The sequence below is a fragment of the Folsomia candida genome, unplaced genomic scaffold (genome assembly GCF_002217175.1).
Source record: "Folsomia candida strain VU population unplaced genomic scaffold, ASM221717v1 Fcan01_Sc006, whole genome shotgun sequence".
In the NCBI taxonomy this organism is placed as follows: Eukaryota; Metazoa; Arthropoda; class Collembola; order Entomobryomorpha; family Isotomidae; genus Folsomia; species Folsomia candida.
In genome coordinates, this window is record NW_019091198.1 from 3253737 (window position 1) to 3272388 (window position 18652).

General features: G+C 39.9%; 1 protein-coding gene across 10 annotated transcripts in view; it reads left to right on the top strand.

Moving 5' to 3' along the window:
• Positions 1 to 4450: 4450 nt before the first annotated feature.
• The window catches only part of LOC110850936 (muscle calcium channel subunit alpha-1), a 49502-nt gene continuing 35300 nt past the window's right edge, over positions 4451 to 18652 (top strand). Inside the window, exons 1-4 of one of the 10 annotated variants that reach the window (XM_035852844.1) lie at positions 5349 to 5692; positions 5859 to 7117; positions 7310 to 7731; positions 18107 to 18614. In XM_035852844.1, coding sequence (XP_035708737.1) covers positions 7707 to 7731; positions 18107 to 18614 — 533 coding nt within the window. In that variant the 5' untranslated portion in view covers positions 5349 to 5692; positions 5859 to 7117; positions 7310 to 7706. Of the gene's footprint in view, positions 7118 to 7309; positions 7732 to 18106; positions 18615 to 18652 lie in introns of all 10 variants that reach the window. The other 9 variants (XM_035852850.1, XR_004835132.1, XR_004835131.1 and 6 more) reach the window with 9 other exon arrangements.

Here is an 18652-nt window from a genome sequence, read left to right on the forward strand (position 1 = left end):
TCCTCTCGACATGCAGGTACACATTGGACGTACGTTTGTATGTCAGACCTTGGCAACCTGTTGCTTCCTTCCTTCCTATTCCTTATTCCCACCGATTTTCTCTCCTCTCGGTGGCGTAGACATTTATGCAGCTATTCGATGCCCCATGCTACACGAGGAGTGGGGCTGGTGAGTTAAAAGAATGGACTGAGTGAGCAGGGTTTGGTTTGATGTGGTGAAAACAGGATACGACTTTCTCCACGTTGAAGATTGTGACGTGGAAGAGAAACGTCGCTTGTTAAAAAGAAAAGATGGAAAACTAATCTCCATCCCAAATGACAGCCTGGGGCTTAGCCTGCAGTCATTTCAAGTGGAGGATCGGACCGGCAAGTTGAGCATCGTTGTTAAGTGGTGGAGGGTGCTGAAGCTATTAATGTGATCAATTTGTCTGTCTGTTTTTTCGACCGTTTGGGATATTTGGATAATGATATCTAAACGTAAGGATAAGTTCGTTAGCCGAATAGGACATAAGGTCATGGCGCTGGATCATATTACATTGACTGACAAAGTCGTGTAAAAGGTCAAATTGATAAAATTTTGAAATATCTTGACCTGGTGACGAAAATGTTAAATTTGCTTGTTTGGTTCCAAAAATGATGACTTTATTACCAAATGAATGAATCCATATGATCATGTTGTCGCATATTAAATTTTCATCACCTCCCTTCCGTTACTTTATTACATCTTTTTCCTCGAGCTTATTCCTCGTTGTATGCAGAATCCTATTCTATATCCGCAGTGACGATGGGAGTTGGGAATGACATCAAGCTTATGATTTACTTTGGTAGACCCGCTTTCAAATCCATCCAACATTTGATGCTCATTTGTGCTTTAATTTGCAATGTTGCCTAATACTTAATATGAAGCAAATTAAACACCGTGGGATGTGGTTATGTAAAAGTCTGGATGCGGCACAAGTATATTTTAGTCTTGTTGAAGAAAGTACGAACTGATTATTAAGAGAATGGAGGGAAGTAGTGAGCTTTCTTCTCCCATCCTCCAATTCAATTCATGTTCCCGACTGAGCTGCTGCGGTTCGTTGGTTGTTGTCTATTGGTCTGGTCTTTTGCCTGTCTGAGAATATTCCTCCGTTTGGGTGCTATTAAATTCTCCTACTTGTTGACAAAGACGAGGAGACGGACGGATGGATGGCTTGTCTGTCTTCAATTTTCACCAGATTGCAGACTTTAATTTATTTGTGATGTGTATTAAGAGTTTGTTGATTTACTTAGGATTGCAATTAATTGAATGAAAGTGAAAAGATTTGCATACCACGATCTTCTTCTATCGTTACCTACTTAAGATAATGACTCTCAACTATTAAATATGTCACTTCGGGAGGGAACACAACTGTACATATGAAATATACTTCTCTTAACGGACTCTAAAATTGGGTCGAGATTTAAATTATCGAGATTTAAATTATCAATTATTCCTTCTTTATTTACTGACAAACACGAATTACGTAACGTAACGTAACAATTGGCCCGAAGAGGAAACTGAGATTTATTCCACTGAGCCTATAAAATCCAAACTTTGGGAAACCAATAAATCTAAAATTCTGCATGTTCTCATATATAATCCCATCACAGAGTGAATAAGTTTGACACTCATCCATTTTTAGAGCTGGACAGAAATTCTTCCCGCATACGTCCAGCCTGGAAATTGAAAATTGTCGGTGGCTGAGCGAGTTGAAGGTGTTGTGTCGGTGGTCTGGTTTAAGTCCGCGTTAAGCAATGCTAGACGAGAGATAAAGTGCTGTTTAGTTTACAGAGCGTCGCGATGAGTGGTATTTATGCTGAGAGAGAGAGAAGAAACCCGGGTATCCGCCGTGTGCAGGATTTTTGGTTCATCCATCCAGCAACTCAACCTCAACCGACGGACGGACCAACGTGGAGCAAAGGAATAACGGAGCGTCGTCGTCGTCGTCGTCGTCATACTCCACTCTCGCAGAGTCACACGGACGAAACTAAACGGCTGCTGAAGGAGTAAGAAGAAAGTTCCGAATTCCGGACTGTGTTTTTGGTTTGGTTTCATAGTGGTTTTAGTCTGGTCTAGGCCGTGCGGAAGATAACATCTTACTCATCCGTTCCACCACTTCCACACTTTCCCCGACGTTTTCCTCCGCACACACAAACACACACTTGGGACAGAGCGTGACCTAGGTTCCATTGTTTTGCGCCCGTGACAATTTTGATTAATAACAACTCAACTACTCATCCGTGTTCTCATGTGATTGAGACTTTCTTGTATTTCGAACACGACAAAAATCGAGACTCGAGTCTCCTCCGCCTCTTTCTTCTTAAGGGAGGATAAGCGTTCGTTATTTGTGATATGATTTCTAATTGTGAACTGTGATTAGCCTGTATTATGCCAATTCTTTGCATCAGTAAGTCAGGTATGAGGAAAATTAAGTAAGCTGGTGTATTTCAAGAATGAGTCCAAGTTGAGACTTACTTTGACTATAGCATGACAAAATTCTGACATTTAATCTAAGAGGTAATAAAATACATGCATCCATATCTGCGTTTTCTACGTATTGTTTCAAGTATTTTGGATTATTGGAGCATTAATAGTTGGCAATAATACATAAATATTTCAAGACGTGTTACATATTGGGGTAAAATACGAACATACGTTTCTCAAAAAAATTCCTTTATTCTTTGTAAAGAAGTGAAATACATTAAAAAGGCCAAGAAAATCTGCTTTTTGATAAGCCACCCTCGTATTATTTCCCATGTCCTATTTCCCCATTTTACAGTTGACACATCGCCATTCTTCAAACATTGCATTTATAAACTGTGCAACTTCCCCCAAAGTAAACGTGAGTTGACTGAGTTGTACTAAAGTCGGAGTGAAAGACGTCTTGATTACTAATCAGCGTGATGAGACGGGACGACGAGGACTAGAATGTTTGGATTCTGAATCTAAATTATTTTACAAAACCTTCTTCTTTGCGATCAAATTCACCCAACCAAGGCAGCAAGCAACCTACTAAATAGATGCTAACTTGCCAAATGAAAATACAAAAAGTTGCGAGAGACGTACTTACTTACGACTAAGCAGAGAAAGAGAGACGTTTATTTCCTGCCTGCACGATAACGTGACTGACCATGGGAGGGTTTCGCAAATCACGTCATTCATTCCCCCCGTATTCACTTAGACCTGGTATAAAATAGACCTCACATGCATAAAGCGAGTAAAAATGCGGTAATGAAATGGGAAGGCTGGGATTACAAATATCTTAGCTCCACTCTCGAGCCTAAAGACCATGTAAGTGACTGATGGGGGAAGTTACTAACTGCCTGTGAAAAACAACTGCTGTCTTCTTCCTCACTGGTAAAAGGTGGGTGATTCGGGAATAATAGATCGCCCTGTTGTGAGCGATGCAGATAGATAAAAAACATTTATTTATTTAATGATACAATCATCAAAGTTGAGTCAGTAATGAGGAGCGTTTGCTCTTCCGCTGCGACGACACTTTGATCATTTTCTGAAATAGATCGTGTAAACTAACTAACTTGCTGCATGGTGAATGATGCTATCTCTTCTCTCTCTTTCTCTGTATAGAAGCATTTGTACGTACGCGCATACCTCCGAAAAATTAAAGAAGCTAGAAAAATCCGCTCCCCAGAATCAGTTCATTTAACTTTTTAAATTGTTCCTCTTGATCTTGTATGCATTCGGCATTTTCATACTTTTGTTACCCCATGCGTAACGAATTACAGCCACGTTTTGGTGACAGTAATTGTTGAGAAACTGTGTCTGCATATATGCATAATTTACACAATTATGTGCAATTATGTGTACATTTGTTTACAGTTCGAGTTACATGATTTCCTACGCAGTGTAGTTTTACTTTTCATCAAAGAAACTCACCCAAAGTATAATGATGAAGAAAACAAAAACATGATAAAGTATAAATGGTTGACGGGCATGAATATTTTTTAATTGTGTGCCGTCCCGTCACCTTGAGAAAATGAGGCAAGTGAGGGATCAAACTTTTTGTGAGTGTTGATTTCGTTATTTTCTTGGCAAAAAGTTCATGCCGAAACTCACTTGTTTCGCAACCCTGCTGCTTTGTTTTGTAGAGGAATAATAATGCCGAGCTAAAGGGACATACACACACACATCGGAGTAGGAGGAGGAAGAGTACAGTTGAGTAGTTCAGCAATTCTGATCACTGCCATCATCACAAACGGCAAGAGAGATAAACCGGAGTGGCACAATAACTTGAGTGGAAGGAAGACAGTCAGAAATAGGGGAGAAAGTTTTGCTGATGGTGGTGGTGGGACGATGGGCAGAGAAAGCAGGGCTGAACACCAAGTCGTGAGACGAGAGAAAGTTGAGCATCATCATCACATTGTCATTTTGGGTCACGGTCCGTGACCCGGTTCAGTTTTTTCTCAATGTGATGTATTGTTGGTTGTTGCAGCACAATGTTATGTCATCATGATGGAGATACTGTTGTTGTAGTCGTCGCCTAAAAGGCAACAACAATGACAGCCATCTTATTCCACTTTGTGCATTTGCCAATGTCACGTAATAAACTCTGTGCCCTGCATTCATTTCAATGTAATTGCCAAAAGTGAAAATTTCTCAGGCTGGTGAAACCGGGGTTGTTCATTTGAGGGAAATAAATATCTTACAGAGAGTGCGAATGTTCTTTCATAATGAAGAAATTAGCCGAGAATTTGTTGGATGAGTATGCCAAGGTGGTTGGAACAGGAAGGAATGAGGAAAACGAAGGAAGGTAGCCAATTAAGTGGAGAATCTTTTCTTAAACAAACACAAGTTCACTTGAGAGTTGCTAAAACAAGGACACGAATTTGCAAAAGCTATTTAAGCCCCAATTGGTGATGGTGAAAGCAGCATGTCACACAGGAGGTGTGGTAGGATTTTGTATCACTTTCCATGTTGGGCGCAGTGGAGGCAAAATAAGAACAAGGATGAGGAGAGGAGGATATTACATGTTGAGGAACGAAACAGGGCTTCTTCCTCTTGTTCTTCTCCTTGCTTGGCTGGTGGGCTGGTTGGTTGGGCGAAAGTGGAAGAAAGGAAGAAGGAGTCGTAGAGTCCATCTGAATGCATCCCATCAAAGCGCAACTTTTATCATAAATCTTGGTCTCAGCACAACTTTGCGTCCACTCACTTCCTCCTCGGGACACATTCACTTACTCCGGCGGCACAAATATTTCCTCCGACTTAAAAGCATCCCAATCCTGAATTTGTATACGAGGCCTAATGATAAAGACGCGCTGCTGGCCCGTATCTAGCCCCACACACACACGCCATATTTGCCCTTGCACAATATGATCTCAGAAGATAGTGCGTTCCAGCAGTCTGAGTAAATTTGCTCAAAATCTGTGTATGCGCTACCCACACGAGAACAAGAATATTAGAGTAATCACAATGTCCGTATTTTACCAAAACCGATTTGAAGCAAAACTGAGCCTTTGCTCTCGTAATAAAATAACCGTATATTATTGCCAAGCTTCAAGCTCCATGCCAAATCTTGAAATCTTTGCTAAAATCTTGAACAGCACCTATTACCACTAACTTTGCCTCCTCAGACAAAGCAGCGTACCTAAAAATTGTACGGAATCTAAGCATGATATGTGGCTGCACATGGTGGTGCTTTGCAAAACAATAGGTTAGTTACGGCAAATATCGTGTTGATTCATTTTTTTCCGTAGGCGACATATAGATTTCCTTTTTCCACTGACTCTCTGCTAACGGGAGAGACACGAATAATACAGCTTTGAAAAGTCGTCACGTACAAAATGTAAAAATATTTATCGAATTTCTATACTTTACAGTGCCACTTGATGTTTGTCCAGTGTGTGAGAAACGAAATCAATTGTTTTTACATTGGTGACTGGTGAATTAGTGACGAGGTGGCCGATATGGTATTGCATACGAGAGTGGGAGCAACACGATGTCTTCTTGAAGTTCGAGAGTGCTCTCATAAAATAAAATAACTTCCAACACGAGCAGCACTGTGCCGACCGACGACTTGGTTGCGTATTAAATAACGGAAAATAAAGACAAATTCTTTTACTTTTTCCTTATCTCCCGATTCCTGACTGCCGCACATACTCGTTCGTGGGTTGCTATACATGCGAAAAGCAGTTTTTTCGACGAGCGAGCTTTTCTCTTCCCCATTGATGGAGAATAACGAGTTCCTAGTTTATTCTATACAAAGTATCATTCGAGTGGGATGGAAGACATAATCGAGAAATAAAACCAAGTTGCGAAAATACAATTTCGTGTCAAAGATCACCAACTTTCGTCCGCGTGATGAACATGCGAGATTTCTTGACACACTCCTTTCTCCGTTTTGTTAATCAACGAGCTTACTCATAAAAAACAACACTTTTTATCCATTTTCCATTTTTTCTATTGTGTATGGTCTGATTTGAATATGTAGCAGGGATATATAGCAGATTTAAACATAATCTTACATATAGAATTGTATGCATCAAAATATTCAAATTAAAAATTAATGGCTACCAAAAATACCTGATTCGAACAGTATTATTATATAAAATTCCGAGAAACGAATGACTTTAACAAAGCGACTTGTTAGGGAGACACGAGTTAAAGTCATAGTCTGACACACACAATGGTGAAAGTAAGTGACTTGAAAGTGCTATAATCTTATACTCTTGTGGTTGAGATTGATAATACATAAATACCGAGAACTTAGCTGGCTCCATCCGTTGCCATGATGAGAGCACAATTTGTATGCATAAAACGGCTTCATAATTGGCAGATGAATGATGTCACAAAGTACAGTTTCATGAGAAGGATTTTCTGAAAAGTAAAGTTTGGTGCTGTTGTGGTTCCATCGAAAACTGTCGTCCTGACTGAATTCCGTGGTGGAAACCTTACCTGTTTCGTGCCATTGTGTGACTGTTTGTGACAGGGCTGAATTACATGAATGAGCAAGAAGGCTACCGACTCAGCGACCAATATCTAAATTGATATTCAGTGCAACTTATGAAATCCCTGAATGCAAATCAGTCAATCGGTGAGCTAAGCTGCACTTTAGCTCCCAATCGCATAAATCGAGCTCGTATGCAATTCCGGCGTCAATGGAGTGTTCAGACATCTCATGAGTTTAAGGAGGAAACTTTGTACTCGGATTTCTTACAATTTTTTTAGCTACGGATCTACTTTTCCGTATTGTAAAAAATGGGTAGCCGGGAAATTGCACAGATTTCTCCACAATTTTTATGAGGTGACTGAACAATCTATTCAAAAAAAGTTTAGATGTAAAGGAAGCTTATTACCTGATTTTGATCACGTCGCATCACACCGTCCGTATATATCCACTTCGAAATTTTACTCGTTCACGTTCATTTAAAATACTTCAACAATACCTGAGCAAAGACACAATTGTACCTACATATTTACTCTACCATCAAGAGAGCTAATTTTAAAAGTCTAATCAACTATTTCATGACTCGAAGCAAGAAGATTTGTGTGAAATGACTTGGACAAATCTCGTAACCGAGTGAAAGACCATAATTTTATCATCATTAATTCGGCAACGAATATTATGAGTTTATCCAACAAAAGCGAAATGCGCCCCTTAACCAAGCTCACAAAGAAAGCCGAAACGTTAATTTTAGTACAATTTTGTTGGAAGTGAGTACGTCATCATGGACATGGCAAGCGTATCACCAGGTGAGAAAACTTGAAAATTGCATAATTACAAGATGTTGTGATAAGCCTTATTATTGTTTGTACGTGGAAATTGTTGTGTATGTATCTCTAAAATAACAGATAAATATTGTTGATCCAATTCCATAAAGTTTTATTGTGCTATCTTTGATGACAAATTATGAATGGTGAAGCCGTTTCATTTTGTCACTGTTATTCTTCCTATTTCGTCATTCTCCTGTCGCCAGATTTATTCCTGGTGTCAGCAACTTAGGATTAGCTGTCAAAAGTACATTAAGAAAATTTTACACCATCATCTTTCCCGAATATCTTTAGGAGAATAATTCGTCTCCTGTGTAAGTATATAGTATCATAATTTGAAGGATGTGATAAAGTTATAGGAAAATTCTTCAACTATGGAACAAGAACGTCTTGAGGTCTTGACTCAAATCCTGCGGTGGTGGTGGTGGGACTAAGAAATCCCAGTTAAGGGTTTAGTATAAAATGCACTTTGGGCTCCATAACAGCCTGGCGATCTGGATTTTTGAGATTGACCCTTTGGCTTGCTCCTCTGGACTGGACTTGAATTCTGGGAGGATTTGTCAGTAAATCCCACATGGAACTTTCACCATTCACGCCCAGCACTTTGCACAATTGGTCGAAATGGAAATATCACATTCCATCACTTAATCAACACGACCTACTAAGCAATCCTCTTCAGTAGTGCACATAGACCTACATAAATAGTAGTAGCAATAGGCTTTTTTTACCCCTGTGTCATTTTACTTATCTCCAAGAAGCTCATTTCAAACTTGGCTATTTTTCACTGCAAATCTTTACGTTTGTCTCTTACTCACTTGTCTACGGCGTGCTACTATCTACGCACTTTTCGTTAGTTATTACAATTTCTGAAAACACTAAATTCATTGCTCCGAAAATTTCCTGGTATTGAAATATTTTGGCATTATCATGCATCCCTGGCGACTAATTTGCCGTAAAAGTTAGGCACTGTGTTGTGACTGCCGTTCCGAAACGGTCCAATAATATTCCTCACGACAACGACACATACACACACAACGACATACATGTAGAAATGTAAGAGTCACATTATGAAGTTGGCGTTCCAGTCACGCCTGGATAGAACTCATTCATACATCAAGAAGACTGGGAGCCAGCCGTATGCACATATTTAGAGCCGTCGATGAGTGGGCCTGTTGGAGATTCTCTATAGCAGCGCAAATACGTGGATGTCGTCTGCAGTTGGCACGTTTGACCTTGGGACGATTTCACCGAATAATGACATGCATATTAATCATAAATGAATACTAAACGCTGACAAATCATTGTGGGATAATGATGTCGTTTGCTTTCACCACTTTCTGATGTACTGAGAATCAACCGGAGAAAGGGATATGTACACATGTAACTTCAACCTTTATTTTCTTGATGATTATTATTTCCCCTTTCTCTCCCTCATTTTGTAACGATCAGTTCATCACCGCCAACAACAAGTCCACAAAATAGAGCAAAACCAAGAACGCTGATCTTTATGCGGTGAACGCTTGGCACATCAGGGTAGAAATCAGCCGTTGCAGAAACCACGAAATTAAATTGTCACAGTGGAAAGTCTACAGTTCGGCATAATTTTCATTTAGCCAAAAAAAACGGCAGCATGAAGGGATTCTGTGACACGACAAAGGAAGCGTGCAGAACTTGTGCAGGGGAAAGCATAGAAAATTCGCAGGCCATAGTTTCTCTTTTTTTTCTCCACTGGTATTTTCCGTTAATTGTGTGTGTAGGTTCCTGTGTGTGGGGATAAATATGCATGTATGCACTTATAGTGTCGCATCTAAATATATTTATTGTCCACCAACTTAATACTTGAACAATATGCATAGCACTTGACTTTAGGCCAAGTGTGGAAATATTCGATGGTCGTGCCGTGTGTGGTGCGGCTGCTGCTTGGCGATGTTTTGTTAACAGTTTTGTTGCTTACACCAATTCCACGTTGCAGAACTATCTGTGCTGTGTATTCACTGTGATGGCAGCTTGGTGGCTTGGTTCGTAAAATTTTTGGTTCTCGACTCGTCGACAATCTCGTAATGTTCGACTATGTGTTTATTGAGATTATCAGTCCGAACTTAACTGCACATCCTTCCCCTTTCCTCCCTTGCTTCGGTTTTGTTGGCAGTTTGCCCTCTAATTCACAACATCCAGTAACCAAACCAGCTCGTCCGAAGTATAAAAATGGATAAAAAGCGGAGAGAAAATGCCTGAAAATATTCAAATGCCGTGCAAACATTTTAGAACGTAAAGCTAAAACCTACATCATCCCATTTGTATACAACAGATATATTCAGGGGGCTTACTTGCAAAGTGATTTCACAGTTTCCTTTCCCTTCATGACATTCCTCCACTTTACACGCTTGAGCGAAATGAGTTTGTTCCTTCCGTAAATTTACACAGAATTTAAATCAATTCACTGTCTTGTACATCCCTCCCCTGAGATCTATTATTCCTCAACTACGTAGTTGAGGTAGCTTTATTGTGGTCAAAGTACTTGTTGTGACATTAGCGAGAAAAATGAAGATATGATCGTGGCTTCATTATGGCTGTGCAGCAAATGCATTAAAAAACGACTGCATAAATTACAAACAATAAACCATCATGAAAAAAATTACTTATTACGAAATCCTTACGTTCAAATATGTGTGATGTCGGAAGTAAAAAATCGAATTTTGTGCACACAAGAAACGCGTATGCAGCGTGTTTGCTTTACGAACTGCCTTATGTGCGATGGCAGAAAGATTCTCTAAATTGCAGTAAAAGTAGATCGTTTACTGCTGAGAAATGAGGTTCTTCCTATTCTGCCCTAACCGGATGCTGCTACCCTGATGTGTCGTTGTAATATATTGAACGAGATTTTGATTTTGTTGCTCCTCAAAATAATTTTACAGGATCCGGGCTCATGCTCATGCTGTTTAACATCGCTAAAACTGTAATTTTTCATATCGCGGGTTCGAAAAAAAATTAGTATGCGTAGTGTTGTAAGTATAATCACTGGGGGTTTCATTCAGAAAATATGAAAAACCAAGCAAAAAATATGACTGACTACGGTTTTTGCATATTTAAGTGTACACGACATGGACGCAACGTTAACCTCGCTTTTAGTGTTTGGTTACATACATGTTATTTCAGATTCACATTGTACACTGCTAAATACATGGCTCGTGTACCTTAAGATTAAAAATGGGGAAAATATAGCTGAGAGACGCCAAGAATGAGGAAGAGATGGGAGCCCAAGAAACCAAACACTTCTTCTGACGATGCCATTTGAATGTGGTGGTGCTGGTGGTACATCAGTTTACGATTTTTTTGGGATGAATCTCTGTCGGTCTGTTTGGCGATGCACACAAAAAAGTATTCCAGTCCAGATGCAAAATGAAAAAGAAATAATGCTGCTGCTGCTGCGTTAAACTAGATTTTTGTAAACATGTCCAACTGCAAAGTGAAACTGGGAACAAAATGCGTTAAAGTCAAAAATTATCTGGCAGTTTGTTAGCATGTTGTTTAAAAAAGCGACATCCTTGGACAATAGAGATTTAAGAATGCTGGGGAATCTTTCACTGAAATGTGCTTCTTACATAATTTATCCCCTGATTGTACATCCGATTTAACCACGTCTGACGAGAAATTGATTGCAAATCTCTGTCAGCTTATCAATTTTTATAATTCGAGTATCTCCCATGATTATACGTAGAGAGAAAAAACCCTGATGATGATGGGAATTTAGTTTCTCTACGTAATCCAGATTTGCTGCATTGCGGAGCCTGGAATAAAAAAGGACATTGTATTTTCTTTCCAAATTTCAATCTATCATTCTTCCAATTTCCGGTGGATTCAGTATTCAAGAAGACAAAAAGAGGGATGCGCTGTTTCTCTGTTTCCTGTTCTAAATGATTCCCAGCAGCTTTCAAAACCACGAGTTCAGACTAAACTGACAAAAGTATGGAAGAAGAAAGAATATTCTTGGATTTGGCTGATCAAACGTCAGAAAAGTCATTTCCAACCATGAAATAAAACGGCAACAGTAGCAGCCGATCCTTCATTTCTTCATCGTCATCATCATCGTCGTCGTCGTCTTGGCTCATCCCTTTATAGATTCAGTAATGCATAAAAGGGACAAAAATCCTTTCTTCTCATTCTTGTAAATGATCAGACCACATCCAGCGCAGATTCATCTTGATCACGAAATGAATACACTATAAAAGACAGAGAACGCGAATGTAGGAACTACAATTAATTAATATTCACATTGTCAAGACATTCCTTGCTTTATAGTCAAGGGGATCAGTCTAATTATTTTTACCAAGGAGACTGACGGGAATATTAATTCCTGGAACCCGGCTAGTGATGATATCTATCCCTGAGTATATCCCTCTTTCTTAATATATAAGTTATATAAATTTCGTATATAACTCATAATAATCACGGTCCATGTATGATTACCTTCCGGAAATAGAGAATTACCAAACAAAGCATGAAACGAATAACCATCTTGATCTATGTAGCAACAACATCCACCAGACTTTTGGTGGGTATCAGGTAATAAGAAATCAAAATTTTCCCCGTTTGTAGAGCAGCAAGGGCAAAGGAGTAATTTTTTATGGAAGAAAAAAGCCTATCTGTCCCATATCTCAGAATTGTAGTTGGAGAAAGAGGCGAACTTCCAGGGAATAATTGGTTTTTGTTTTTGTTGTGATTCTGTTTATGTGGGAGTTACGTTATTCTTTTACAAATATTTTACTTGGACGGGGAGGAGGAGGAAGAAGAGGAGGAGAAAGCAACCGCGGCGGATAATGTTGCTTTCATGTGATATTCGATGCGTCGTGGTGAGTGACGCCAACTACGTAGAACGAACTTACTTATATCTGCATCTTCTTTCCTTGATGATCGCTGTTGGACATGTTGAAACGAAAGAATGTGAGTTAAAAGGACAAAGGAAAGCACTTAGACAGAGATCATTAGCTTGTCACTAATATCAGTTTTGCAGCCGTTTACGTATGTCCTCTTGTTTAGACTGGGTGGTTGTTGTGCATTATTCGCTCTATGTGATTTATGATTAATGAGCCCCCTGATGATGGTGTGTGCTCACTCCCCAGCACAAGTGAGCACTTGTGCTTCTTGTGCTGGTAGAAAATACTCAACGCATTTGCAATGTCTCTTTTCCAACCGAGTGAATCAGTCGTTAAGGAGAAAGTTTTGAAAGCTACATACACAATTGGAATTTGAAGCTCTAAAATTTTAAACTGTTGACTTTAACAGAGTTGCATAATCTCAAAACAAAATTTTGAATCTAATTTCTATGTCCGTTTTACAATTTGATTTATTTATCGTAATCCTTAATGCGCACCGAAGGTTGATGAGATTAGAAAATATTATGAAACTGTGACTACAAGTTTGGTCTTAGGAGCAATAAATAACCAAAAATATATTCATACAGCAAGCAGAATCAAATGTTGCGATGAGAAAGCTCTAGTCCGAGAAGCTTGCAAAAGGTTGCAAAAAATGAGAGGAAATCTTATCCGTTTCTATTTCTTGCTGGTTTAATACCGACTGAGAACAGAGTAAAAGAACGTGTCTGCCAGTCTGGCTCCTGCTGTCATATAATGCACCGCTACCACCTAACCAACTACCCTGCACCACCATCTTTCCCTCTGTTGTTGGCCACTTGCCGATTTCGAATTATGCCTAATGCAGAAAAATGGACAATTTTGTCCCCTTTATGACCAAACGTATATTTCCTGTAGTTTTATACGACAAAAAATCACCCCCCAAAAAAAAGTTCTTTCGGTATCTCCTTGCCCTCATCTGAATTCAGTATTATATAAATTAGTCATCATGAAATATAAATTGAGCGAGGAGCGAATTCCTCCTTGAACTCTTTACTCTCTTCTTTTGTGTGGATGGCGAAGGGAGCAAGGCAGACCATGATTTCGGATGCTGCGGATAAATAAAAAGTATGCTTCCGAAAGTTGAGTGAAATATCTGGAATAATATTGTAGCCGAGGGTGGGCGTGCACTGGCCATGTGCCCAATAACAGAGGGCAAGGGAAAGAATTGTCCACGAACGAGATGAACAGAGAGCAACATGGGTTGTTTGTGATGGTGGAGTTGGTGGTGGATACGTGCGTTGGTTCGAATGTGTATTTTCGTGGGGTGGTGGTGAAAGGAGAATAAGTCGACAGCAGAACAAAGCCGTCGTCCAGCATTAAATCAAAATTGGCCAGAAACCAGATCCACTTTTTCCTTGCTCATCCCGACACACTTTCTCCACTCGCTCTCGGGTCAGTTATAGGACGCAAACTGATACGACAGGGTCTCACTTCTGATTATTGGCTTTGGTTGACACCGGCGTCCGGCCCTTCTTCTTTTTGTCTGAGTGAATTTGCTTTATGAGAATTCTTGATTGCTTCCCATGACTTTTCCAAGATCACTCAATTGAGAACAAAAACAAGATCGCGGCCAATACGGCTTCCACTTTTGCGAGTGGAATCAGAGCAAAAGTAGCTCTGGCTATCGTTACGAACGTATTGAGAGAATCAGATAAGATCAAAAGAACCATAAATTTAATCAAACTCCCATTTCATGCTCAAAATTGAAAATGAATTTGGATTAAGCAAGACATTTTTTTTCTTCAATTATACCTGGTTTTTACGTATATAGGATGAGAATATGTACGTATACAACAAGTCAATGATGGCGGACTTGTGTAATGCATATGCATCTGGCTGTGCAGAGTGGAGAGATTATTAGATTTTTTTGTTATAATGATGAGAAGAAACTTTCTCATCACAATGCAAATAACATCCTTAACCTGAGCAACTGTAGCGTATCATCATCATTTATTTTTTAAAGTTTCAAAAAGTTGCTTGTAACAATAGCAGGAAAAGGTCGGGATAGGCAGGGGCCGAAATGATTACTCCAATTATTGGCATTTTCAATTACACGCCCTTCACCTCATCTATTCATTATCTTCTGCTTCTCGGAGAAGAAAAAGTTGGAAACCCTTTCAATCCAGGCTGACTGACTGCCTAACTAACTTGAGGAGTTGCGAAGGAGCGAATAATTAACCCAAGTAAACCTTTCGACTTTCACGTTCCACTAAAGTAAGTTAAAACAAGTTTCCTCTTCTCTGTTCCTCAAGTTCAAATTCAAAGAGCGGAAGGAAAGGAGAGGTGACCCATAAATTACGGCATGTTTAATTTCAATTGGTTCCTATTTCAAATATACTTTTCCGAAGGCTAGACTTCTCCAAAGCATCTCACTTTTCCAACTCGCTAATTAAGTACGGAAAGAAAATGAGTTAGGCGGCCACTTAAATATTAAAGAACAGTTCTCTCATCGTCAGACACCCAAAATAATACCCGTTCCCCACTTGAGACAAAAAGCTAAAGTTAGCAGGAACCCTCTCCTCAGTCGCACTTGTGCTTTACCCCTGCACACCAACTCATTGTTCCCTCCTTATTGTAACCTGGAGTCAAATGTGTGTCATCTTTTACTTGGAACACCATCGAGGAAAAAGGAAAACAATTGTTATATCAAAACCAACAGAGCAGATGTAGACAAAGTCAGAGAACAACACAAACCAACAGCCCACCAGCCAGCAGCCCAAACTTGTTTTGAGAATCCATGCAATAAAGTTAGTTATGAAAACAAGAAGTTGAAGGCGGCTGCTTTCCCGGTTGAGAATGGACTCGGGTAGACTTTCTCCGGATGTGGATGGCTAAACATATTTTGATGGAAATCAAGATTGTTTAATCGCACAGAGATTAAAAGTGTAATAAAAATTAACGAAATGACGGTAAACAATGCGGAATGCGATAGAAATGAAGATTTTACATTTCCTGCATAAATATTTATTTTTGCGTGGGCAAATGTCCTCTCGTTGTCTCATGCGACAATTTATCCGCGTTGATGAACCTGGGACAACATCCATTTGCTAATCTCGCATCTTAAACCGGGTTAGGTAAATAATGCTGCTTTTGGTTAAACTAAAGATTGGTCTGACAGGCAGGAGGAAAAGTAATGAATGGAGTGACGGAGGAATCTGAGATATTCAGAGACTTATATTCTTGCTTGCTCGTTCAGTTTCATTTCGCCTAATCTGAAATTTTGTCACGTTCAACCTCTTGTACAAATAGTTACTCACCTCTCCCGAGATGTCGGACTACTGACGATTATTGATTGCATTCAGGGTTCCGTGGGTATTGTGTAATGTGTTTGTTTTGTATCACAATGTTACGTATTTTAGTATTTCTTTGCAGAAATCTAAAACTCTTGAAAATGGTAAAATTGTGGTAAACTTTTGGTGAAATTGCGGTGATAGGCCTTTATGTGAAAAATACCTGTTAGTTCATACATGCATAAAATATGTTTTACTTGACTAGATTCAAGTCTTCTGTGTTTGCAAATGAAATATTTCAGTGCAGATGTGATTTCCTCTTTTCACACAAAAAATTACCAAGCTGTTTATATTTTCTTAAAAATCACAGTGTGTTAGGAACCCTGGACCCTGCACAACAGTTTTTGTCTTGTCAAGTCACAATAGGAAGAATGTGTCTTGTATGCACTATAGTCATGCACAGAACAAGTGAACACGATGAAAATGCTTGTTGTGCCATTGTGTGGGAGGACAATTAATAAATGCTAGAAATACGAAGGAGGAAAAGGACAAAAATAGCGAATCGGCACATCACACACAATTTCTCACATGAAACTTTCTGTCGCACTTTAAAATTCCTGCACACATGCATTTTGGCTTTTGTACTCCAAACGATGCAGTAACTTAAGGAGTCAATACGTATAAACGCTCTCGTCCTCTCCAAGCTCCCCGTCCCGATCCGATTTTATTAGCGTCACGGTCAAATTAAGTCAGAATTGGAGTGAGTACATCCGACACGTGATTGATGGAATGCGACACCCTTTGTGTGAAGGAAAAGGTGAAAAGTGCAGCAGCAGGCGGGGTGATGGCATAAACTTTTTTTTCCTTCCTCAATCTTCGGGCTCAATCTTTTATTCGGCTTGTCTCTCAGAATTCCAAATTACGATGCAATTTCTCAAATCAAATACAATTTCCTTTTCTATTTGTTATGCAAACTGCATATATCAAAGTTCACTTGGTAAAAAATTGCTGCATAATCCATTCGTATAATTACTTTCTCTCCCATTGACATTGGAATTTAGAAATATGCATGTCGCACTGTGCCAACAACGCTGTGATAAATAAATCCGACGGCAGAACTGTACTGTAAATATCCTGTAGAACTGTGGGATGGTTTCCAATATGAGACCGAGATCGAGTCACGAGTTTGTCACAATTTATTTACATATTTGCATTATTCGATTCCATCGCCAAATAAGAAAGTTGCGTAGACAAATTCAGAGACAAAAGTAGTCGTGTGAATCTGTAAGGTTGTGAGGTTGGACGTTTTGAAATATTGACGGAAAGTGGGAGGCAGGAGAAGAAATCTGAAGCCGATTGACGGTGCCAAGTCCGGATGGATAAAGGGACGACCCAGTCGCAATTTCCCAGAGTATTGGTTGGCTCACTTGACTGGCTAAATTGCGATGAATTGCATTACGACATGAGTGGGGCAAACAACAAGGAGATCGACACCTCTACAACAACTAAATCGATGCAATTTCCAATGTTCGACAATTGAAAATCGACACCGAGTTCGATCCTATTCAATGAACTCCTCTCAAGAGAAAGTACGAGAGGAAGGCAGGAAGGAGATGAGAAAATCGGTCGTCTCGCCTCTCTACTTGAGAAAATAAAAGGGATTCAATTTGTCAATTTGCATCTCTTGTTCCGCTACTTGAGTCTCAACCAGCCGGCCAAACCCACTTTCTCCAAAGACTCCTTCACACACTTGGTCCAGGTGTTTTCCAGAGAAAGCGGTTCTGATTACCACTGATCCACCTGCCTGTTAGCCAAGCCGGAGAACAGTGGTTTGGCAAAGAGTAAAGTTTTTTTGTCAAGGAGGGGAAAACAAGTGTAGAACACGAGTTTCAAGGCCGGAAAATGGGACGACGACATGTGCTTCCAGTAGATTTTCCAAAGTTTTGAAATGCAGCTACACAGACTGAATCTAATATGTAGCATGTAGTTCTAACCTGATAGGATTTGAATAAGGATGAAATAGCATTGGAGGCGATATTGTTTAAGGGAATTGCCAATTTCGCATAGATAATGAGATGTTGAAACTACATGCGAAAAATATACATAAATTGAAGTTTTTCAATTTCTCCTTTTTCCATGTCACGAAAATTTTTAGACAAATAACAACACAAGAAATTTGACTCCAATTTCGACTAAATACTGTATTTTTTCCAGGTGGGGTGGACAATGGTAGATTGGAAGAAAGTGGTGTGGGAGTCGAGGTCGAGACACCAGAAGAAGACGAAGACGAAGTCAGCCAAGGGCCACAAGTCACTCAAATTGTGGCCCCACTCCTCCACCCACCGCCACAGCCGTCCATCCCTCGCATCGCTCCAAGTGCCACGCCCATCCTCGTCCCCATCGTCCTCACCACCCAAGGGACCACCACCGCCAAGCCCAATTATCACAACGCCAGTATCATTGCTGGCACCAGCTCTGCCGTCGCAGTCGCCACCACCAGTCTTGGGGGTGGAGGAACCAGCGTTCTCATCAAAAAGGGGGAGGAGGAAAAACCCCTGTCGTCAGCATGGGAAACTGCGCTTAGTGCCACTGCCATGAACAAGCAGAGGAAACCACCAGTCCGTCGTGGGAAGGTCGTGCAGGACCGACCTGCACGGGCCTTATTCTACTTCACCCTTAAAAACCCGATTCGCAAAATGTGCATTGACGTGGTGGAATGGAAGTAAGTTTCTGCTTGATTTTTTCCCCTACATCTTTTTT